Source organism: Astatotilapia calliptera, chromosome 22 (genome assembly GCF_900246225.1).
Source record: "Astatotilapia calliptera chromosome 22, fAstCal1.2, whole genome shotgun sequence".
Taxonomy (NCBI): Eukaryota; Metazoa; Chordata; class Actinopteri; order Cichliformes; family Cichlidae; genus Astatotilapia; species Astatotilapia calliptera.
Genome location: NC_039322.1, coordinates 2,992,942 through 3,018,215, shown reverse-complemented (window position 1 = coordinate 3,018,215; position 25,274 = coordinate 2,992,942). Strand labels below are relative to the sequence as shown.

At 42.3% G+C, this 25,274-nt stretch overlaps 2 gene segments (V, D, J or C); both read left to right on the top strand.

The window, feature by feature from the left end:
• Positions 1-3,994: 3,994 nt before the first annotated feature.
• LOC113015153 (Ig kappa-b4 chain C region-like) lies at positions 3,995-5,968 on the top strand. The segment is given in 3 exon segments: positions 3,995-3,999; positions 4,254-4,366; positions 5,425-5,968. Coding segments are annotated over 3 exon segments (453 nt in total).
• Positions 5,969-9,679: 3,711 nt separating this feature from the next.
• LOC113015152 (Ig kappa-b4 chain C region-like) lies at positions 9,680-19,201 on the top strand. The segment is given in 4 exon segments: positions 9,680-9,695; positions 10,151-10,158; positions 17,973-18,024; positions 18,737-19,201. Coding segments are annotated over 4 exon segments (402 nt in total).
• The last annotated feature ends 6,073 nt before the right edge of the window (positions 19,202-25,274 follow it).

The following is a 25,274-nucleotide window of genomic DNA, read 5'->3' as shown; positions in this document are numbered from 1 at the left end:
CAAGACCCCGAGATACTTGAACTCCTCCACTTGGGGCAGGAACTCATCCCCGACCCGGAGTGGGCACTCCACCCTTTTCCGGCTGAGAACCATGGCCTCAGATTTGGAGGTGCTGATCCTCATTCCCGCTGCTTCACACTCGGCTGCGAACCGTTCCAGTGCGAGCTGGAGGCCCTCATTCGATGAAGCCAACAGAACCACATCATCTGCAAAAATCAGAGATGAGATTCTGAGGCCACCAAAGCGAAAGCCCTCCGCCACTTGGCTGCGCCTAGAAATTCTGTCCATAAAAATTATGAACAGAACCGGAGATAAAGGGCAGCCCTGGCGGAGCCCATCACCCACCGGGAACGAGTCCGACTTATTGCCGGCAATGCGAACCAAGCTCTTGCAACGGTTGTATAGGGATCGAATGGCCCATAGCAATGGGCCAGACACCCCATATTCCCGCAACACCTCCCACAGGACACCCCGAGGGACACGGTCGAATGCCTTCTCCAAGTCCACAAAACACATGTAGACTGGTTGGGCAAACTCCCATGCACCCTCAAGTATCCTGGAGAGGATAAAGAGCTGGTCCAGTGTTCCGCGACCAGGACGAAAACCGCATTGTTCCTCCTGTATCCGAGGTTCGACTAACGGACGAACTCTCCTTTCCAGCACCCTGGCATAGACTTTCCCAGGGAGGCTGAGGAGTGTGATCCCCCTGTAGTTGGAACACACCCTCCGGTCCCCCTTCTTAAAGATGGGGACCACCACCCCGGTCTGCCAGTCCACAGGTACTGCCCCTGATCTCCACGCAACATTGCAGAGGCGTGTCAACCAGGACAGCCCTACAACGTCCAGAGCCTTCAGGAACTCGGGGCGGACCTCATCAACACCAGGGGCTCTGCCACCAAGGAGTTGTTTAACTGCCTCAGTGACCTCGCCCCCGGAAATTGGCGGGTCATTCCCCTCATCCCCAGACTCTGCTTCCTCCTCGGAAGACGTGTCAGTGGGATTAAGGAGGTCCTCGAAGTATTCCTTCCACCGCCTGACAATTTCCTCAGTCGACGTCAGCAGCGCTCCGCCAGCACTATACACAGTGCAGGTAGAGCATCGCTTTCCCCTCCTGAGACGTCTGACGGTTTGCCAGAATCTCTTCGAGGCAGTCCGAAAGTCTTTTTCCATGGCCTCTCCGAACTCCTCCCACACCCGAGTTTTTGCTTCAGCCACTGCCCGAGCCGCATTCCGCTTGGCCTGTCGATACCTGTCGGCTGCCTCCGGAGTCCCACAGGCTAACCAAGCCTGATAGGACTCCTTCTTCAGCCTGGTGGCTCCCTTCACCTCTGGTGTCCACCATTTGGTTCGGGGATTACCACCACGGCAGGCACCAACCACCTTGCGGCCGCAGCTCAATGCAGCAGCTTCGGCAATGGAGACGCTGAACATGGTCCATTCGGACTCAATGTCCCCAGTCTCCCTCGGAATGCTGTTGAAGCTCTGCCGGAGGTGTGCGTTGAAGATCTCGCGGACTGGGGCCTCTGCTAGACATTCCCAGCACACCCTCACTACGCGTTTAGGTGCACCAGGTCTGTCCAGCGTCCTCCCCCGCCACCTGATCCAACTCACCACCAGGTGGTGATCAGTTGACAGCTCAGCCCCTCTCTTTACCCGAGTGTCCAGAACATATGGTCGCAGGTCTGCTGATACGATTACAAAATCGATCATCGACCTACGGCCTAGAGCGTCCTGGTGCCACGTGCACTTATGGACACTCTTATGTTCGAACAGGGTGTTCGTTATGGCCAAACTGTGATTAGCACAGAAGTCCAGTAACAAAGCACCGCTCGGGTTCAGATCAGGGAGGCCGTTCCTCCCAATCACGCCCCTCGAGGTCTCGCTGTCGTTACCCACGTGAGCATTGAAGTCTCCCAGCAGGACAACAGAGTCTCCAGGTGGAGCACCCTCCAGCACCCCCCCCAGGGACTCTAAGAAGGCTGGGTACTGCCACTCGGCGCATAAGCGCAGATGACAGTCAGGACCCGTTCCCCGACCCTAAGGCGCAGGGAACAAACCCTCTCGTCCACCGGGAAAAACCCCAACGTACCGGCAGCAAGCCGAGGGGATATTAGAATACCCACCCCAGCCCGCCGCCTCTCACCAGGGGCAACTCCAGACTGAGACAGAGTCCAGCCCCTCTCCAGGAGACTGGTTCCAGAGCCCAAGCCATGCGTAGAGGTGAGCCCGACTATATCTAGCCGGTACCTCTCAACCTCACGCACTAACTCAGGCTCCTTCCCCACCAGAGAGGTGACATTCCATGTCCCTATTGCCAGTCTTGGCAGCCGGGGGTCAGTCCGCCAGGGCCTCCGCTCCTGGCTGCCACCTGGCACACAATGCACCCGACCCCTATGGCGCCTCCCGCGGGTGGTGGGCCTGCGGGAGGATGGGCCCATGTCTCCTCTTCGGGCTGTGCCCGGCCGGGCCCCATGGACTAAGGCCCGGCCACCAGACGCTCGCCCTCGAGCACCCTCCCCGAGCCTGGCACCAGGGCGGGGCCCCGGTAACCCTATCCCGGGCAGGGTAAACTGTTCCCTCGGTGTCCTTTTCATAAGGGTCTTATGAATCGCTCTTTGTCTGGTCCCTCACCCAGGGCCAGTTTGCCATGGGAGACCCTACCAGGGGGCAAAAGCCCCCAGACAACATAGCCCCTGGGATCCCTGGGACACACAAACCCCTCCACCACGATAAGGTAGCGATTCAAGGAGGGGTGCTATAGAAATATGTTAAGAAAAACATTTATTTGAAAGAGATCTAGTTTATTAAATACAGTTAAGAAGACAGGTTCATAAATAGATTAAAACAGTAGTAAAAACAAGATAAAAGTAACGAGAGTTCACTATGTTATTCATGTGTATAGTAAAATGTATTTGTGTGATTTAACCAGTTTACAAAGGTGGTGCATGTGAATGTGAAACTGTATAAGTTACTTGTATAAAGTAAGGTCAGCTACACTAGAAGAAGTAGTGTCAGTGGTGAAGAGGCAGCGTACGGCCTGCGCGCCAAAGAGAACTGATTGTCTTATTTTTCTGTTTTTACAGTTTTCTGTAAAAATAAATATGTTGCACGAGAGATGAGTTGGCCCATCATTTCAGCAGTGTAACATTAGCGTTACAACAACGGTCAGACCCCCGAGGTATCTAAACTTGCAATGTGTGTACTTTTGACACCTCTGGTTAGCTTTTAGTGGTCAGTTTCAAACGTATTTGATTTTTGCTTGTTATTAAACAAATTCACTTCACTACTTTTCTCTATCTGACATCAATGCACATTCTTCCCTTTACTGCATATTGCACTTTATTTATGTCTCTCATTCCACCTGCATCAACATTGTAACGTTTGTCACAAAGACAAACTTACATTCTGCTCTGTTTTTTATTGCCAAGATGTTAGTTAGCCTTTGTTAAATGGTCTGTTATATGTCAATAGATACGTATGTCACTAATAAAAGTGTCTGGTAAATTATGTTTTTGTAAAGAATTTTCTCCCAAATCTCTTACATGCTAACTGTAACGTGTTATTTCTGCTAAAACCTGAACTTAAATGTGTATATGGTGTTTATCTCTTTTTCTCTCTGTTTATTCTGCCTCCAAGCCAGAATTGCAGGGTTAGGGTTTTTTTGTCCTTGCTACATTTGGAGCGCTTAGGCCTAATAAATTATTGTTAAACCATCTGCTGTCTCTGCTCTGGGTTTCTGTGCCTGAGTTCATTTCAGTACAGACCACTCGGTCCTGTGACAGTAACAGCATCGTTTATACTTCTTACTTCAAAATAAAAAGCTTACAGTTGCTATTAACATTAATGTATTACCCTGTAATCAATAATATTTTATACATTTTATGCATTAACCCTCTGGGCTCTATCCTGGCCATTTGTGGCCACTTCACTTTTCTTTTGACTACTACACTGCAGTGGACCAAAAGAATGGTGCAGGTTTGATCTTAATGTGGTTATGGCGTTGACGTCATTTTAACAAGATTAACGCTGACAGCACTATTTTAGATTTTTTCAAACTCTAAAATACACAATATATCACAGCCATAACCTTTTGGTTACTGAGGACCAAAACTGGATAAACACTCTAAAGTAAATGCAAATTACATTTTTGGAAAATTGTTTTAATGTGTTTCATTCATTTTTATTTCATAATTATAATAATAATATGTCATGAAATTATGATTTAAATAATTCATATTGGTGAATTTGTTTGTTTCAGAGTCAGAGAGCCGTGTCTCTCTACAGTCAGAGGTTTTTGTACGGCGCCTCAATGAGTTTGTATCACTGTGGTACACGTTCGGTGGAGGAACCAGACTGGATGTTGGAAGTAAGTCAAACTTAAACCTCATTTACTTTAGCAAATTTCTTTCTTTTGATTATCTTAAGTTTTCTGTTCAGTGTGCCAGAAAAAACCTCAGGAAAATAGTTTTTAGATAAATTTTCATGAAGAAACAAAGTTAGCTTCAGAATAAATGTTAAAATGAATATTAAACACAATATAAAACATCAGAGTGGACTTGAGGATATTTTACATATACATACATCTGGTTAAGTCTAGAGAGCTTTTAGTTTTAATTCAGTCTGACAGAGTCAGAGAGCCGTGTCTCTCTACAGTCAGAGGTTTTTGTACGGCGCCTCAATGAGTTTGTATCACTGTGGTGGACTTTTGGTGGAGGAACCAGACTGGATGTTGGAAGTAAGTTAATTAAACTGTGTTTATTATTAAATATTGTATCATTTTATTTAATAATTATTTGTTAGACTGTTTAGATGAGACAAAAGTATTTTTTTTTATTTAAAATAATTTAGTTTTTGGTGTTTGTCCTTTTTACTGGACTAATTCAGATGAGCTCTGCGAGTTTCTCTTGTTTAATCTACATTTCTGTCACAGTAAAATGTAGACAAGAGTAAACTTCATCATCTTATGATTAGTTTGTAAATTTCCACCACATCAGCTGCTGTTTGGATGAGTTAAAGTTTGCTTTCTGATGTTTTTATCGTGTCAGATGTTTCAGATTTAGTTTGAAATCATGTGAGCTGTTCAATAACATTTCAAATCTGTATGAATGAGTAGCTGCTCTGTGCTTGTGTCCACTCATTTCTTCAGTCGTCCATGATTTAGACTTCTAATCATTTTAAAGCCAAACTTCTGCTGTAAATGTTTCCACATCTGCTTCTTTTATTTCCAGTGTAGTTTGAACATATTTCAGCTCAAACTGTGTGATGATTCTCTCTGTGCTGATATGCATGAGAGGTTTCTTAAAGGGAAGTGAAACAATGTGTGAGTGAATGACTGGTGGAGCAGAAAAAACACCTGACAGAAACTTCTTAACGGAGAAAATCAAATTGTGGTTCCTGTCCTCTAAGCTGATTGGTGTTTCCTAGGTGATACCCGCCCTGCCCTGAAGGTGCTGGGTCCCTCCAGTGCAGAGCTGGAGCAGGGGAAGGCCACGCTCATGTGTGTGGCCAACAAGGGCTTCCCCTCAGACTGGAGTCTGTCCTGGAAGACGAGCGACAGCAGTGGCAGCAGCAGCATCAGAGGGGAGGAGAGCAGGACTCCTGGAGTGCTGCAGAATGACGGCCTCTACAGCTGGAGCAGCACCCTGACGCTCACTGCAGACCAGTGGGGGAAGGTGGGCTCTGTGACCTGTGAGGCCACCCAGGGCTCCCAGTCTCTGGTCTCAGAGATACTGAGGAGAGACCAGTGTTCCCAGTCCTGATGTCAATCACTGAGTCTTTGATGTTGATTTTCTTCTGTCTCTTTGTTTCTTTGTGTTTGCAGATTTAAAAAATAAACTCATCAAACAGTCATATTTCCATCTCATAATGACAACAATCAGAGCAACAATCTCCTCTAGTTTCATCCTTTTGTGTCTGTTGTAAAGCTGATATTTCAAACTCTTAAAAGAATAAAAATGCACCGAGAAAACATGTTCTTTGACTCTGTGAGTTTAATAAATGCACATTAAAAAATAAAGATTTTGTAACATTTATTAAACCAGACCAAAAGAAAAAACATCAACAGAACACAGCGAGTGTAATGTGCAGTGAAAATATTTAAACATATTTTTAAACCCACATTTTTTTATAAGATGTTGAGGTCATGTCAACCATAGATTATCTGTGTGCTCTTCATAATTTCTACTCTCAAAGCTGCTTCATGATCTACATTTTAATCTGAAAATGTTGAAAAATTATTATAATTGAAATTAAAGAGCAGGCTGTCATCTGTATGTTTAAACAGAGTTTATCTAAATAAAGTTTAAATGAAGATTTACTGAAGTTTGATTAATGAACTATATGTCAGTGAAACTCTGATGAAGCAACAGAGCAGAGAAGAGTCTAGAAGCTGGTGGTGGCAGAGATGAAGCAGGTGGAGACTTAGCTGAGGATCTCTAATTGTCCAGGATGAGGTGGAGATCAGGAGTCTGAGAGTTAATGCACACAAAACAGAGGCTGAGTAACTCACAGAAGGCAGCGAGACAATAACCGGACTCAAATAATGACGACAGAATTGAGCTTGACAGTGGACACGATGTTAAGAACAGACTAACAGAACAAACACAGGAATGCAGGCAGATGAGAGACTACAGGTCTGCTTTAATCAACTTACATAGAAGTTAATCTCTTCTAGTGTTCACAGCAAAATGAGAGAAACTCACTTCACTAAACCTCTTAACACAAGAAAAAGACCACGGTCTGTCAGGAGGACGCTTGCTGGTTTTTACATCTGACAGAGACAGTCTGTCCTGGAACAAAAGACTGAGTCGGCACTTTTTCTCCCAGTTAATAATAAAGAATATCAGAGTTATTGAAGTTACAGGTTTCATGTTTCATGCTTCATGCACGACATTCACAGTGTTGGTTTTTGCCCAGTGTAGGCATTTGTGTCTTAGTCCTGTTTTTCCTTTGCTTTGTATTTTTCATGCAGTCTCAATGAACGCCTCGCTTTCTGGTAAATTCCATCCTGTTTCCACGTGTCTGATTTTGGGTCCTCTCACTCTCCGCTCCACACAATCTGCTGCTGCAGATCGTGACATTATTTGAATTATTCATTCTTTTTGTTAAAGTCTTTATTAGTTTCACTATTTGACTTGTCCAGGGTGTACCCTGCCTCTGACCTTAAGACAGCTGGAATAGGATGGGATGCATGTATAGTTTCATTATTATCATTATTGTCAGATCATCAGCATGTGATAATGTGGATATAACACCAAAATAGTAAAATGCCTTCTTATTTTGCATTTATTTATTACAGTTTTTTTCATTTTTGATTTCAGACAACCAAACTGTACGATTAAGAAGAAAGCTGTGTTTCTTTACACTCAGAGGTTTTAGCTCAATCATGATGAGACAAACTCTTTTCTTTCAGGATCCAGACTGGATGTCTAGAAATAAATCAATTTTAAATGAGTATTTTAAACAATACTTTGTCCTTCTGTTTTTGTTTTAGCATGCTAAGTATGTAAAAAAAAGTCCTGTTTAGAAGCAGACATGTCACAGTGCTGGATCTGTGACCCAGTGTTTTGTCTGTGTTGTTAATTTATATTCTTTGATTACTTTTATTCATGGTTTTGGTTATCTTTTTTTCCTAAGTTCTTAGTGATCCTAGTTCTCCCTCCCTCAGTGTCCATCTCAAGCCTGTGTATAAGCTCTTGTCTCCATGTTTATTGTTCCCTCTGTTGCACAGGCAGTCATGTCTCCATGTCTCAGTGTCTAGTGTCTGTCTCTGTTTTTGTTCCCCCAGTCACAGTGTCTTTTCTGCATCTACATATTCGTCATGCTTCCTGTTTTCTTCTGATAGTCCTTGTCCTGTGTTCAGTTTTGCTTCCCCTTGGTCTCCTTATGTGTGATTATTTCCATCTGTGCTCTCCTCCTGTGTGTCATTCCCTTGTGTGTTTCCTCTGCCTGTTGTCGTGTTGTCCCATGTGCTGTAAGTTTCTCCATGTTTCTGTCCATCATTCCTAGTTCCATGCTCCTTATTTCCTAGTGTTTCTGTCTCTAGTCCCGCAGAGTCTAGTTCTTATTTTCCATGTTCAAGTTTTGGTTTGTTTTTCGTAAATGTTTATTTTGTGCATTATTTCCCAACAAATAAAGCTGCCTCTTTAAATTTGTTTCTATGTAAGAATCCTGAATCCAGGAACCTTCATGCTGCCTGCCATACAGCAAACATGACAGGACATTGAATAACAAACATTAGTATACACAGAGCCAGCCAGATGTAGAAGTGTGATGTGTCTCATGTGATGGTGTTTTAACCTGAGTGAGCACTTCATTTAATTATTCACGATATCCATATCCATTTCATCTTTCCAGGATATCAGTGTATTTAAACTTTTAGCGTCCGAGAGCCTGAAAGCTATAAATATTTAACTTTTTACCACTTTGCTTCAGTTTAGTTAATTTTATATCTAAATGTTTACAAATTGCATTTAATTCCAGTTTGAATCATGACATTAAAATGGGAAACAGAGACATTGTCCTGGTAATTTGATGTTTTTGTGTTTCTTTTTAAATTCTTAAATGGTTTTGTCCTGCCTTACCTCTGAGCTACTTTACTCAAATACTCCTGTACAGAAACATGTTATTACTATATGTTGTTTAATCCTGTCATGTCTGGCAGTTTATGCAATTTGAATTATGATCTGAATGCACTGTGGTGCCAAAAACATGTTGCAAGATCAGCTCTATAAGTTCTCTATGGTTCCTCTTGTTTCCTCTGCCTGTTGTCGTGTTGTCCAACAATGTGTCACCAACTGCTGCACCTGTAAGAAGAAACAAAGGGAACAAAAACATACAGCACCTGGAACACAAAGATATGAAAATGCACAGATACATAAATTAACAATCTTTTTGTGGTGTGTGTCATTGTCACAAAAGGTAGACAATAATGAGGGCAGGGAGGTGCAACAATGCCCTCCTGGGTGTCAGAGGCAGTGTCACGGTCTGGCTGGCAGACCGTGGGGATGAGGAAAGTAGGACCCAAAACGCAGGACTCTGCGATGCCACAGTGCACTTTATTTACAGTGAATAGACAGGTAAGTCCAACAATTAACTCAGAGATGTAATTTGCCAATGGTGCTCATCCCTTGCTCCCAGTGCGTCCCGTGCTGTAGCTCGCTTAGTTTGTGTGCTCCCCAACTCGCTTCTTCGCCCGACTTTCCTGGAGGAAGAAGGAAAAACCACAATAAGCCACACACGCTAGCCGACTATACCGGTCAAGAGTAATAATCCCACGTCGACTGTCGCCGCGAGTCCAGGTTAAATACCTCTTCCTAGCTGGGAGGGATGATCACCACCACCTGGTCAGGTAATCAGCTGCAACAGCAAAGAGGGACTCCCGATGACGACAATCGCCCGGACACGCCTCTTCCACGACGCACGCTTCCGTCAACAGCCCCGAGGACGGGGGGAGAGAGAGAGAGAAGCAGACACATACATACAAACGTGGACAGAACAGTAGACGACAGACCCCAAATAATAGTCGTAATAATAATAATAATAACAACAATAATAATAACCACTGCTCACGGACCCCTGAGTAACCTCCAGAGCCGGGTCCGTGACAGTCAGACAGCGATAGATCCAGGACATCCAGGAGATCCAGGAGGCCACAGCAGGAGAAGGAGGAAGGCCCCAGATGGGGCACCCAGAGGGTGAGAGTCTCAGAGAACCAGAGGCAACAGGCATCAGTCGGATGTCCTAGCACGAGCCGAGAACAGTGCCCAAGGACCACCTGGCACGACTTTGAAAAGTGGAATGAGAGGCAGAGTCTTCAGCTCAGAGAAGATCAGCTTCCAAGTTGAAGTCATGAATCACAATCACCCACAAATCTGTGTTTATTGATACCAAATACAGTTACAATGCATTCATTGTATACTCTGATTACATTGTATAAAGAGTGAAATGCATGTTTATTACTGCTTCTATTAATAGTGTTGTTATGAGTGGTTATGATGCTGTTTAAGGTAAATCTGGAGGAAATCCATCAGTCTCTGCAGCAGTCAGTTCAGCTCTTATTCAGTCTGAGGTAAAATAATATTAAAATGTGTAAACACATCTGTGCTGAGATAACTCTGAACTCTAAACTTATTTGTTCTCTATCATGTAGGAACGTCTGTGAGCAGTAATGTGGTTTTTCTGTAGCTCCTTATTTATTCATGTTGCTTTAAAATTTAAGACTTAAGATTCAAACTAAAGAAATCGTTTAAAGATTTCAAAGTTATGCTCTGATAAAGCAATTAACAAAGTGGAGTCTAAGCAATGATGGGAAAGAGGAAACGAATGCTGGATTCAAAAGTTTACTATTTAAATTTCTACAGCAGCTAATTAATAAATACTTAATTTATCTACTGATGTTTTCTGTGTGTTCAAAGTATTTGGTGGTCTTTTAATTTACAGCAATACACTCTATGTTAATGCTGTCTGTGTGTGTGTGTGTGTGTGTGTGTGTGTGTGTGTGTGTGTGTGTGTGTGTGTGTGTGTGCGTGTGTGTGTGTGTGTGTGTGTGTGTGTGTGTGTGTCCTCAGTGAACTGTATCAGTCTCTGCAGTATCTTCCAGCTGCAGCAGTCACTTCAGTTTCTGTTCAGTCTGACTGAGGGAGGTTTTTGTATGACTGTTTTTCACTGTGTGAACACCCACTGACTGTGGATCTCACTCTGACAGTAATAAACTGCTGCATCTTCAGCCTGGACTCCACTGATGGTCAGAGTGAAGTCAGAGTTTGATCCACTGCCTGTAAAACGAGCTGGAATCCCTGGTATTCTCTCATGAACACGCTTAATGAGCAGTTTAGGAACTCCTCCATCTTTCTGTTGGTACCAGAACATATAGTTGTTGCTATTAACATTCTGACTGGTCCTACACTTGATGCTCACAGTTGCTCCCACAGCAGAGCTCACTGCTCCAGGCTGAGTCACTGTGATCTGTCCTCTGGACTCTGAGGACACAGAGACAAAAACATAAAGCAGCTTCATGGTTTTGTGGGCTTCATTTCAGAGGGACAGATGTTGATAGAGGAGAGGAGTTTGATTCTCTGGACTTTACCTGTGAAGCAGCAGCAGAGGAGAGTCCAGATGAGGACGCAGATCAAAGTCATGTTTTTGATGAGGAGGATTTCTGTGGCTTCTGTTGTGATGAAGGACAGCTGTCAGTCATCCAGTGTTCAACTCTCAGGACTATAAACTCTCCCAGAGCACTGGAGCATGGTGCTGCTGATGCAAAGTGCCTCTCTATGGAAATCATCTGACTCTAACAGGGACTTGCTTCAATCAGCTCGCATGTTTTTTAATATATTTATCTTAAAGAATGGTTTTTACAATTAAATCCTCTGTCTGGACTCTTGGGGTAACTCTCGACTTTGCATACATTTAGGATTCTAATGCAAACCTCCAGTTTTCTGTCTTGTTATTCATTTCTATTCATTCATTTCTTCATTGTAATTCATTGTACACTTTTGTAAGCATTATGAGCAAGCACCAGCTTGTCTTGAAAGGTGCTACATAAATAAAATTTCACTTACTTTTGTCATGTTGTTGAATGATGGATCAGCTAGTTTGTCACAATACTCCACGTGTAACATGTTATATAGATAGCTTTGAAATGAGTAAGCAATATAGAAAAATTACAATAAAGGTTGTGTAATTTTACTAAAGAATGCTTCATATCAGCTGCAAGAATTACACAGGGAATACACTGAATGTTTGAAGTAAGTTTTTACCCTTTAAAATTATAACAATAATGTGTTATATTTGCTTCAGTTGTTGGCTGTTGGGTGAGATTAAAAAGCATCCAAACTTTATTGTTTTGTTTTTCCTGATATCACAGGGAGGCTGACAGAAATTTATGTCTAAATTTGTGTTTGAAATTTTTACCTACTTGCTGTTGATAAACCAGTTCCTTCAATGATTTTTCTTTACATGATCTTCACAGTAAGTTGTGGATAAACTAAATTTTACATGAATAAAAATTCTTCTGCATCATCTTCCTTGGTTTCAGATTAGGGTTAATTGTATAGTAAATATCTCTGTTTATGCAGAAAATTGTTTTAGTGAGTTGTGTTTGTAAACGAATTTTGGCCAACAAGGGCTTCCCCTCAGACTGGAGTCTGTCCTGGATCGTTGACGGCCGCAGATGCAGCAGCATTGATTGTGAAGTGAGCAGGAGCCCCGGGGTGCAGCAGACAGTCATGAGCTGATTCACTGGGGACATGACGTTGTGTTGTTGTTGTTGTTGTTTAAACTTTGCTACAGCTCTCAGTCTGCAGTCTTTTTCAATCTCAGTCTCTTTATTCTTCATCTGTTTGTTGCCTGTTTTATGAACTTGTCTCAAGATTTTACAACAATAAAGATTTTTCAACAGAACATGTCCTGTTATTTCTACTGTTTGTTATATATGTATATAAATACATTAACATGGATTAAAAAAAAAACAAAAAAACATTTAACACATTTTATTAAACAACAGTTTTGATCTGGTTACAAACATACTGATTCATTGAAATAAATAAATCAGTTTAAAAAAAACAGGCTAATTAGATTTACTATGTTAACACAGTAAATCGTGTTTGTTTGTAAATAACTTGTATTCCTATGTATTATCTTGATAACAATGATAATGTTTGTAAAGAAAAATATTATATTTATTAATCATTAATTTTCTCCCTTCATTTTTCACAGCTTATTAAACCTGATTATTTCCACATTTTAATGAATGAAGCAAATATTTTGTGTTGTCAAAAAGGTCGTACCAGTATTGAGATACAACTAATAAACAGCATCAAAGTAAACAATGAAGTAATGTTGCAATTTGTACATTTTCAGACTCAATACAAACTATTTTCTGACTTTAATGAATATTTTTGATATCAGTATTAGCATTATTGCTATTTGATTGGGAATCAGCCATCTGAAAAGTGTTTGTTTTTACAAGACTTTAAATATTTTTGACTTTATCAAAAATAAAAAAGCACTAATATTTTGTGGAATACACCAGGCACAAATATACGCACACGCAGGTATGTACTGCCAATTTCCACATTTATTTATTGGTTTGTTTTGACAGCTGACTCAGTCGCACAGCCTGACAGCTCACGAGCCCAGCTGATCTTTCTCGCCGCTCCTCCCCGTCTCACTATAAACACAGCGGAGGGAGACCATCATCAGTACATAAACACCATCAGCTGTTCTTACCGGCCTCGCAGCGCCGCCCTGTTGAGCCTTCTGCTCCACTCCTCCCCTGCAGCTGCGCCCGGGGCCACGCCCCCGCCACATATTTATTTATTAGAAAACAAAAACGTCCTGGTTTAAATTGATAAGATTATGAGATTTGGATATCATTGCATTTTGTGAAAGTTGCCTGAAAAGCTCTGTGTGTGTGTGTGTGTGTGTGTGTGTGTGTGTGTGTGTGTGTGTGTGTGTGTGTCCTCAGTGAACTGTATCAGTCTCTGCAGTATCTTCCAGCTGCAGCAGTCACTTCCAGTTTCTGTTCAGTCTGACTGAGGGAGGTTTTTGTACGACTGTTTTTCACTGTGTGAACGAATACTGACTGTTAACATTGAATTCACCCAGACAGTAATAAACTGCTGCATCTTCACCCTGGACTCCACTGATGGTCAGAGTGAAGTCAGTGTTCGATCCACTGCCTGTAAAACGATCTGGAATCCCTGATACTCGATTGCGAGCATAGTAAATGAGCAGTTTAGGAACTCCTCCATCTTTCTGTTGGTACCATGACAGGTCAACACCATCATCTACTCTATGACTCGTTTTGCACTTGATGCTCACAGTTCCTCCCACAGCAGAGCTCACTGCTCCAGGCTGAGTCACTGTATATTGTCCTCTGGACTCTGAGGACACAGAGACAAAAACATAAAGCAGGTTCATGGTTTTGTGGGCTTCATTTCAGAGGGACAGATGTTGATAGAGGAGAGGAGTTTGATTCTCTGGACTTTACCTGTGAAGCAGCAGCAGAGGAGAGTCCAGATGAGGACGCAGATCAAAGTCATGTTTTTGATGAGGAGGATTTCTGTGGCTTCTGTTGTGATGAAGGACAGCTGTCAGTCATCCAGTGTTCAACTCTCAGGACTATAAACTCTCCCAGAGCACTGGAGCATGGTGCTGCTGATGCAAAGTGCCTCTCTATGGAAATCATCTGACTGACTGATACAGAAACGTGTATCAATCTGATGATGCTGTTTACTAAAGAGAGAATTTTTTACTTGATCTTTGGCATGTGACTTACACAAGCCATTCATAATCCATCAGGCTGTTCTGTTTCCAGGACAGATTTTCCTGAACCACTTATTCTGTTACAGTTCGTCTAAATGAAGTATGAATGGTGTCTTCTTGGATTAAAATGTCTGAGGGATCACTGAATACTCTAATGAGAATGGAAATGTCATGAATCGTATGCTGTGTACTCCAAGGATACCAGACAGTTCAAACCATGTTTGACGACAGGGAGATGTTAGATAGATGTGTTAGAGCTTTGTGTCACCACCATTATTATGGCATACGGGGAAATCTTTTACAAGAATGGTCTTCTTCTCTTCAGCAGTGTTCAAATAACTGGAGAATCAGTAACAAGGAGCAGTGAAGCTGTTATGTTCAGTGGTGGCTCACAACCACAATCAAACATTTTATTTTGATTTTTCCTTTTTTGGCTCCTTTGTTGGGACTTATCTTATTTTGTCACTGCAGAATGATGAACTTCAGATTCTTTGAAAATGGTCTTATAACGATTCCCAGGTTGATGGGCAGCAACAGATGCTTCTATAAAATTATTATTATTATTATAATTTCACTTTCCTGTCCGGCACTGTTGCAATCAGAATTATGGTCTGAAGGAAAAAGAAAGATGCTGAAGATTTATTTTCCCGCGTGGATCATTACGGCTTTGCCAAACTGGCCCACTTGATTGATTTTTATTATTTATTCCTTTATTTTTTTACCTTTAAGTTATTACAATCAAAACAGACAGGACCGGGGGATAGGAAGGGAAAGAAAAACAAACGACAAGTTGGGGAAGAAGCTAACAAAAAAAAGAAAAACAGAGAGAAAAGACACTAAATCAGCTGCTGGGAAAAAAAGAAGAAAACGAGCAAAAAGAGAACAACAACCAAGATAAGCACAAGTTACAGTAAATAATAAATACTGAATGTTACTGAGCAGCACACAAGACCGATAATGCACAACATGCTTAGAGGCAGCAGCTAAGATAGTGTGTGTCTGTGAGTACCTGTGTGTCAGCGCGTTTGTATTCAAAAGGTCTCCATGTAATTATCTAATACAGCACCAGGGGCGATGTAACCACAGCTGACCATGCCAGAGAAGACCGAGCCCCCGTGCCCCCCACCCCCCGGAGAGGGCCCACCTGAGCCATGGGCCTAACCCTAACCATAACCATAACAAATATTCACAATGACTTAAAAAATGAAGTAAATATGGGTTTTGTGTTTTGCGCATGTGCAGCGTATGCGCAGAAACAACGGTAGGATGTTTGTGAAGTAGGATGGATTCCCAGGACACCAGATGTGGATTGAATGAAAACACACAGACTAAATGCACACAGGAGGTGATCAGGGGACCTGGAAACATAAGGGGAAACAGCTGATAAGAAGGAACATAATGACACCACGGGGAAACAAACACCTTGAACATGGAACAACAGACCTCTTTAAATTAAAACAGGAAACAGGCTGTATCACAATTCAGGGTCCGTAGCCTTGAAGGCCGATTACGCCACAGCAACGCGACAAAGGCTGTCCCAATTTGAAGGCTGCTCCAAAAGCGGCCGACAAATGTGTCCCTTATTTTCCCCAATTTGAAGGATGGGTCGGTGTATGCTTCGTCCCAGGATTCATAGCGCATCGGTGGGTGTTGATATTTTTTCCGAAAAAAAAGAAACTGCCGGATGACTGAAGTTGGTGTCGAACAGTAAACTTTTGAAAGTAAGTACTGAATATTATGTCACTTATTTATGTGCAAATGTTTAATAACAAAGAACATTGTTGGCCAGATGTCGGCAAAGTTATGTGACATTAGTGATGTTTGTCTAACTTGGTTTTAAAGCCTTTAGTTTAAAATCTACGCCGTTCGATCATCGACCTTAATCTTGAAGAGAATCTGATGATTTTGTGGGTAATTAAAGTCAGTCATATGTCCACAAACACAACAAGCTGAAAGTCAGTGATGCTGCTCGGTTTGCAGTCCTGAATATCACGGCACAAGCAGGATTCACTGCACTGTTAATGTGAGCTATGTTATATTGCTGCCTCTGTTCGGTGGTGTCGAGCCAAACGCACTTTAACGTGTGTTTGAACGAGCTGACGGTTCACTCGTTAAGCTGAAAGAAAGATGCTTTAATCACAGCAGTCACACATGTGTCCACTGTAACATCTGGGAACTCTTCTTGTTTAGCACTCGTAACAACACAAACACTAAATCCTCCTGTTTGTAGCAGTGTGTACACCTGAGACTGTCACCTGTCTGTCTGTCCTGCACTCTCTCTCTGTTTCTTTCTCTCTGATTGTGGAATAAAAGTATGAACATGTGTTTATAAGTTACACTTGTGTTTGAATCCTGCAGCTTATCACACATTTGATTTCCATGTGTGACAACTGCAAGTGTCCAGAGTGAGGACAGACTGAGGGACCCACTGCTGCACATCATCTGTGAGGCTTTGCAGCCCTGATGATCCACCAGGACAAACTCAGCAGTGTGTGAGGAAGAGGAGGAGGAAGAGCCAGCAGCAGCTGACAGATGGAGAGAATAGACAGACTGTTCCCTGTTTGTGAAGGACTGCTAGGAAAGTTTAACATAACTGTCTATGCTGAATCAGTCTTATTAGGTAATGTTCAAATAATGTGATCATCCCAGTGTTTCCAGTGTGGGAGAAAGTACTCAGAGTACTCAGGGCCTTCAAGTTACACACTATGAAAGGCAGAAACAAGTTTAATGTTCAGAAACCTAAAGTATGTATCAGCAGCAGAATGGAGCTAAAATAAATGTTGGTTTCAGTTCTATGAAGCTTTGAGTATTTTGGATCAGTAGCTGCTGTGTTTGTTGCATCATATTGCTGTAACTGTTTATATGCTTTATATATTCTGAGCTAAGTTGATCTATAGTGTTACATCATATTCTATAAGGATGTTATGTGTTTGTTTACTTTCTGCCCAGTTTGACCCATTTAGCAGAAGTCAGCCTGTTTAAGGCTCTGATATCTATTCTGTGTGACTTACAGCAGCTATGACATGGTCTGATTTTCTCACCCAATAAAGGAATATTTCATATATCAGTCGACTCTTCATTCTATCAGACACAGTTTTCACAGCTCATACATTTTCTTTTTACACATGTATGTAAGCATTGAGCCAAATTTAATAATGCCAACATATTAAACGAACAATATTTGTCTCTTATGTATAATACATCTGTATATACACTGTCACAGATACTTGTCTTTGAGTGAAGATTTAAGGTGAACGCTGACAGGAGTCGTTTAGATGAATGTTTCTGTGATTCTTCATTTTCAGACATTTACCCTTCATATTCTGTTTATTTATTTTGAACATTTTTGTTCATTTTGATGCATTTATTTACTTTTTCCTTGACCTCATTGCTTGTTTATCTCTGCCTTGACGTGCAACAGTGCTCGTGATTATTGTTTAAAGACTGTAGGCTGTGTGAGTTTGACCATGTGAGCAGGTAGTGTGGGAAAGCTGCAAACAAACTTTGGAATTAATAAAATTATCTGAAGTTTGAATCTAATTTTAAAAATGCAATTTATAAAATCATGTTGCACTGTTTCTTTTTCAGTTTTTATATTTATAAAATTATGCAAACAGTGAATGATTTTGTTGAGTTTGTTTGTTTCAGAGTCAGAGAGCCGTGTCTCTCTACAGTCAGAGGTTTTTGTACAGCGGCTCAATGAGTTTGTATCACTGTGGTACACGTTCGGTGGAGGAACCAGACTGGATGTTAACTGTAAGTACATTTCACTCATTTATGAAGCTATATTATATATATATATATTTCTTGATGCTGATTTTATAGTCTTATAAAAAGGCTTTATTTTATCTCATAATTATGCAATTTACTATCATAGTTTATCTTCTGCCTTCAGTTTAAAATCTTCTTCAGCATTTTGTTTCATTGAAACTAAAAATGTTAAAACTTTTTTTTAGAATTTTATCTTCAAAAACAGTTCATAGACGGTACGTTTTTGTTTCAATGTTTTAACCTTTTGCTGGAGTATCTGCAAATAATTTCGGATCATTGTTGTTTATTTATTTAAAATTACTGCCATATGGTTACCATTTAACCATACTCTATGCTGACTGAGTTGGGCTCAGTTTATGAGATTTAATGTGTCGTTTACTTATTTTTTATTATGTCCAAATACAAAAAATAAGTTTGTTTTTTCCCGTTTTATTTAATAAATTGTTTAAATATAGAGGTTCGATAAAATTTTGACAAATTAATTTTCTGATTATTTTAATTCTAATTATAAAACTAAGTAATAGTTCACAGATTACAGACGAGGACATCAGAAGTCAAAGAAACGCTTTAATATTTTTATCTTTGGTACTGAAACTCGTCTGTTACCATGGTTACCAATCTCAGATAGAGAAGTGAAACAGCTGAAGAGCAGTTTCAACTCCCAGTTTCTCTAACATCTCTCTCTCTCTCCCTGCAGTGGGTCGAGTCCCCCCCTCCCTGACCGTGCTGGCGCCCTCTAGTGAGGAGCTGCAGCAGGGGAAGGCTACAGTCATGTGTGTGGCCAACAAGGGCTTCCCCTCAGACTGGAGGCTGTCCTGGAAGGTGGATGGAAGAAGCAGCAGTGGAGAGGAGAGCAGGAGCCCCGGGGCGCTGCAGAATGACGGCCACTACAGCTGGAGCAGCACCCTGAGGCTCCCTGCAGACCAGTGGGAGAAGGTGGGCTCTGTGACCTGTGAGGCCACCCAGGGCTCCCACACTCCACTCTCAGAGACTCTGATGACAGACCAGTGTTCCCAGTCCTGAGCTGACTCACTGGGACTCTGATACTGGCTTTAGTCTGCAGCTTCTCTCAGTCTGCTCCCTCTGTGTCTGTATTGCTTTGATAGTTTTCATGTTTTCATGCTTGTGGCACTGTTGATGGTTTTAATACTTCAAATAAAAACTGAGGTCTTCAAATAGTGGTTTTCATGTGTTTCCATTCAGCTGCTCTTCTGTCTGATAATCATCCTTCAGCTTCAGCAGTGATGCTTCCATACACTGAAAATCTCTGCTTCAGTAACTTTGACTGAGAGAATCACATGTGCTGTATCACATCAGAGTGTAAATGTAAAAAAATGAAAACAACTAAAAAAAAGAAAAGAAAAAGCAATAAGTTAAAAATAGAATCACAGCCAACAGCTGCTCCCTGTTATAAATAGTTTTAAAGTCTGTTGCAGCTGCATTATTTTCCATCATGTTGGATTTTGTGATGATATTTTATTTTGGGTGTAGAAGAAGTAGAAAACATGGTGACAGATTATTGTAACCTGCTAGGGATGCACCGATAGATACCGGTATCTGGTATCGGCTTCGATACCACATTTTCTAAAGTACTGGTACTCGTCAAAAGTCCCCCGATACCATGGTCTGAGAACTGTCTATGTTTGAGCGGCATGTAAGGGGTTAATCACAAGCGCCGAGTGCCCGCCCCCAGGCCCCGGCTGCAGCTCAGAGCCGGGGAGAAGGCGAGGCGAGTCATGTCAGCCGTGTGGAACTATTTCAAAGTGAATGAAGACGACAAAACAAAGGCGGACTGCAAATTGTGCTCAGCAAAATTATCCAGAGGCTCAAAAGGTAGCGCATTTAACACAAGTAATTTAATCAAGCACCTAAAATCCCAACACGACAACGAGTACAAAGAGTTTACCCACGCTTCTAAACCAACTCAACCCACGCTGCAGCAAACTGTTGCAAGACGAGAGAAAATGTCCAGAGACAATCCACGTTCTGTGAAAATAACACAGGCAATTATTGAGTACATTGCATTGAGTGACCAGCCGCTCTCAGAGGTAGAAAATGTGGGATTCCTGCGTCTCCTCCATGTTCTGGAGCCCAGATATGATGTCCCAAGCTGCCACTTCATGACTGACACGGAGCTGCCTAAACTACACGACTCCGTGAAAAAACATATCCACAGCCTACTGCAAGCCTCCTCTGCGTTTAGTTTCACCTCGGATATTTGGACAAGCAGTGTTAGCCCCGTGTCGCTGATTAGCCTAACCTCCCAGTGGATAGACGAGAGTTTCACGCCGCAACCAGCCATAACAATTCCGCGGCTCGCACACCAGCCAGGCTATAGTGCATGTGTTTGAGGAAATGCTCCAGACATGGGGTATACCTAAAACATCAGTACATGTTGTGCTTCGTGACAATGCCAAAATCATGATTAAAGCCATGAATCACGCAGGGCTCCCAAGTCTGCCATGTGTCGCGCACACGCTCCAACTGGCTGTTCACGAGGGCTTATTAGCACAGAGGAGCATAGCTGATGCTTTAGCAGTGCGGCGGAAAATAGTTGGGCATTTTAAACATTTCGCCTTAGCCTACTCCCGCCTCGAGGACATTCTGGTACGGCTCAACCAGCCAATAAAGAGACTGCAGCAGGACGTACAGACGCGCTGGAACAGCACGTATTACATGCTCCAGTCCCTCATTGAGCAAAAGCGAGTGCTGGGGGTGTCCGAGCATGAACTCCCCTACTATCTCACCAATGGGCTCTTATGGAGACGACTGTTGCCATCCTCGCCCGAGCAGCTACGACGCACTAGCCTCTGATGTCATCCCAGCTGTGACTGTGCTAGTGAGACTTCTAAACAGAGAAACAGACGAGGACCACGGCGTCAAGACAATGAAAGCAACCTTACTGGCAGCTGTCACGAAGCGCTTCAGTGACGTCGAGACCGACCCACTGTACTTCATCTCCACCATACTCGACCCAAGGTAAAGTCTGTGTGCTATAGGTATTCAATTAGTATAGCTACAGTACTAAATGTAAGATTATTTTCCATCTGAAATATTATATATTTGTAACTAAAATACACAAATACAAATGTATGCAATATGAAATATATTTCTCTTATTACTACCAGAAAGTCAAATGGCTGGCCTTTGTGACAGTGGTTTAAGGGAAACTGAAATCAGTCCTATTTTTCCACATATTAATACATTTATGAATTTTGTGCACTGGCACAGATTATAAACAACAACAAAATAAACTATCACAGCTATGCAGATGACACACAAATATATATCACAATGTCACCAGGAGACCGAGGCCCTGTACAGGCTCTTGGTAAATGCATTGAGGAAATCAATGACTGGTTGTGCCACAATTTTCTCCAGCTAAACAAAAACAAAACTGAGGTAATAGTCTTTGGCGCCAAAGAAAAACGATTACAGGTCACCAGAGAACTTCAATCTATACATCTAAAAACCACAAACCAGGCGAGAAATTTGGGTGTAGTGATGGATGCAGACCTAAACTTAGAAAAACACATTAAGACAATAACAAAGTCAGCTTACTATCACCTCAAGAATATATCAAGGATAAAATATCTGATGTCTCAACAGGACCTGGAAAAACTAGTCCATGCATTCATCTTTAGTAGGCTTGATTACTGTAACAGCATCTTTACAGGTCTACCTAAAAAATCAGTCAGACAACTACAGCTCATTCAGAACTCTGCTGCTCGAGTCCTCACTAAGACCAAAAAAGTGGACCACATCAGTCCAGCTCTGAGGTCTTTACACTGGCTGCCTGTCCGTCAGAGGATAGACTTTAAAGTTCTGATGCTGGCCTATAAAGCTCTGAATGGTTTAGGACCAAAATACATCAATGACCTCCTGACCCAGTATGAACCATCCAGATCCCTCAGGTCATCTGGCTCCGGTCTTTTATCAGTTCCCAGAGTCAGAACCAGACACGGAGAAGCTGCATTCAGCTTTTATGCTCCTTATATCTGGAACAAACTCCCAGAAAGCCTCAGATCAGCTGAAACACTCAATTTATTTAAATCCAGGTTGAAGACTCACCTGTTCTCAGCTGCATTTGAATAAAGCACCAAATCCACACTTTAAGCTTAAATTTCAAAACTTACATTTAACTACTGATTTTATCTACTGTTCTGATTTTATCTGTTTTGATTTTATATACTGTTTTGTTTGTTTGTTTGTTTGTTAATTAGTTAGTTAGTTTATTTGCTTGTTTTAATCAATTTTAAATCATGCTTTTTATTTGTTCTTGTTTCTAATGTCTCTGTAAAGCACTTTGAATCACCTTGTTGTTGAATTGTGCTATACAAATAAACTTGCCTTGCCTTGCCTTGCCTTGCCTATAAAGATCGCTTCTTCTCCAACAACACTGCTCCGGAGGCCAAGCTGCACCTGAAGCAGGAGCTGCAGATGATGTCCAGAGCTGAGGCAGAGGGGAGTCGGGCAGAAGCTGGTGCTGCCATTGAGCTCGACACATACCTCGGAGAGGCCCCAAGCCCTCGTGAAGACAGTCCTCTGAAGTACTGGGGTGTCAACAAAATCAGGTTCCCCACTTTGGCTAAAATGGCCCGTAAATACCTCTCAGCCCCATGTAGCAGTGTGGAAAGTGAAAGGCTTTTTAGCTCAGTGTCACACGTTATAGATGAAAACAGAAACAGGCTGACTGCTGATCATGCAGAAAAGCTACTTTTCTTAAAAAAACCTGCCACTGTCAGGGTCCTGGGACTGGGCGACCCAGGATCCCTGAGCAGTTATGTATTGTATTATTATTATTATTATTATTATTATGTATTTTTGGTGTCGTTTCCCCTTCTCTGTGCTGTGTTAGTCTGTGTCCCACTCATATGTTTAGGCGAGGTATGGGTGTGTATGTCTGCGGGTGTCCCTGGAGGATGGAGCTCGGCCACCTGCAGGCCTGAGGGGTGTGGCCCTGCGGAGGGACTGGCCACACCCGAAGCCACACACCTGCCGCTGATCAGGGCTCGTCGGGGGAGCTACTTAGGAGAGTCTTGGAGCTCCCACCGACGCGGGATCATTGCATGAGACTCCATGTTAGTCTTCTGTTCAGTTAAGTTAGTGTGCGTGTATGCCCGCAGTTGTTTGTGTCCTGACGGCTGCGTCTATTGTTTCCCGCAGGAGGAGCGTGGAAGACACGAGAGCAGCGAGCACCGGGGGGTGCTGACACAGGAGCGGAGAGCACAAAGACACGGACTTTTCACAGAGAGACACAACACGGGAGTCTGGGAAAACACGGGGATTTATTGTTACTTTGTTGCACACTGTAAATAAACACACTGTTTATACATAGAGCACCGCGCCTGGGTCCTCCTTCCCCACACATCCCCACGGTCTGCCAGCCAGACCGTGACAGCCACTCACTTTTTCTAAATAGGCTCCATTAAGTGAGTCGTCTTAGACTTGATGTTAATACCTACCTCAGTTGCACTGACTGCCACAGTTCTATGTTGGTGGATGTTGTTAGTTTATTCAAATATTGTGCACTAAATAGCAAAGATGCTTATTAATGCCCCTTGTGTTGTCCAAACCGGCAGAGTTTACAACAAGCTGAAAAAAATACTTGAGTTGCACTGTCACTGTTTAATTTTTTTTTTAATAATTATTTATTCTGTAATATGTTGGATACAACATGCTTTTCATTTTAAATAAATGTTCTTAATTCCAAACCAGTCCCTTGTTTGTTTTTTTTGTTAAATTATATGACTAAAGCTGTTACCTGTAAAATCATGTTTTTATTAAGTACTCGGTATCGGTATCGGTGAGTACTGAAATGCAAGTACTCGTAATCGTACTTGTACTCGTTTTCCAAAAAAGTGGTATCGGTGCATCCCTATAACCTGCATGTGACCCGTGATGAGACCCGTCGTGTTTTCTTCAAAGTCAGAATTGATAAAATAACCCAAAGAAAAACTAAACTTTCTTTCTCAACATAGGAGACACTAAAAATGTCTCTTTCAGAACATCAGTGCAGGTTAAAAAGTGTAAATGTCAGAATAATTTATGTCACAAAGATGAAGTTAGAGACTTGATGAACTAAACTTTAAATCTTCAGATCAAATCATGTGAAATATTTCTGTGACCAAGAATGTAGCTGAGCAATCTGCATACATACATATATCAGTACTGCAGTTTACTAAAATATTCTCCTTTAATAACTACTTCCCAGTTTGAATATTTACAGGAGAGTTTCTTCATCACAGATCTGACTCACAGTATCAACTGTTTTGTGTTTCACATGTTCTTCTGTGCGAGCTCGTCAGGATGGACACAAGTCTGATGTTTTGAGTCAAACCCACATTAACATTTAGGGTTAGACTGTGTGTGTGTGTGTGTGTGTGTGTGTGTGTGTGTGTGTGTGTGTGTGTGTGTGTGTGTGTGTGTGTGTGTGTGTGTGTGCGTGTGTGTGTGTGTGTGTGTCCTCAGTGAACTGTATCAGTCTCTGCAGTATCTTCCAGCTGCAGCAGTCACTTCAGTTTCTGTTCAGTCTGACTGAGGGAGGTTTTTGTACGACTGTTTTTCACTGTGTGAACAACCACTGACTGTTAACATTGAATTCCCCATGACAGTAATAAACTGCTGCATCTTCAGCCTGGACTCCACTGATGGTCAGAGTGAAGTCAGAGTTTGATCCACTGCCTGTAAAACGAGCTGGAATCCCTGATTCTAGAGTGCTAGCAGCATAAATGAGCAGTTTAGGAACTCCTCCATTCTTTTGTTGATACCAGCCTAAACGCTGATTGTTGCTATGGACATAAACATCCTGACTGGTCCGACACTTGATGTTCACAGATGCTCCCACAGCAGAGCTCACTGCTCCAGGCTGAGTCACTGTGATCTGTCCTCTGGACTCTGAGGACACGGAGACAAAAACATAAAGCAGCTTCATGGTTTTGTGGGCTTCATTTCAGAGGGACAGATGTTGATAGAGGAGAGGAGTTTGATTCTCTGGACTTTACCTGTGAAGCAGCAGCAGAGGAGAGTCCAGATGAGGACGCAGATCAAAGTCATGTTTTTGATGAGGAGGATTTCTGTGGCTTCTGTTGTGATGAAGGACAGCTGTCAGTCATCCAGTGTTCAACTCTCAGGACTATAAACTCTCCCAGAGCACTGGAGCATGGTGCTGCTGATGCAAAGTGCCTCTCTATGGAAATGACTGCAACAGGGAGTGGGATCGATCTGATGATGCT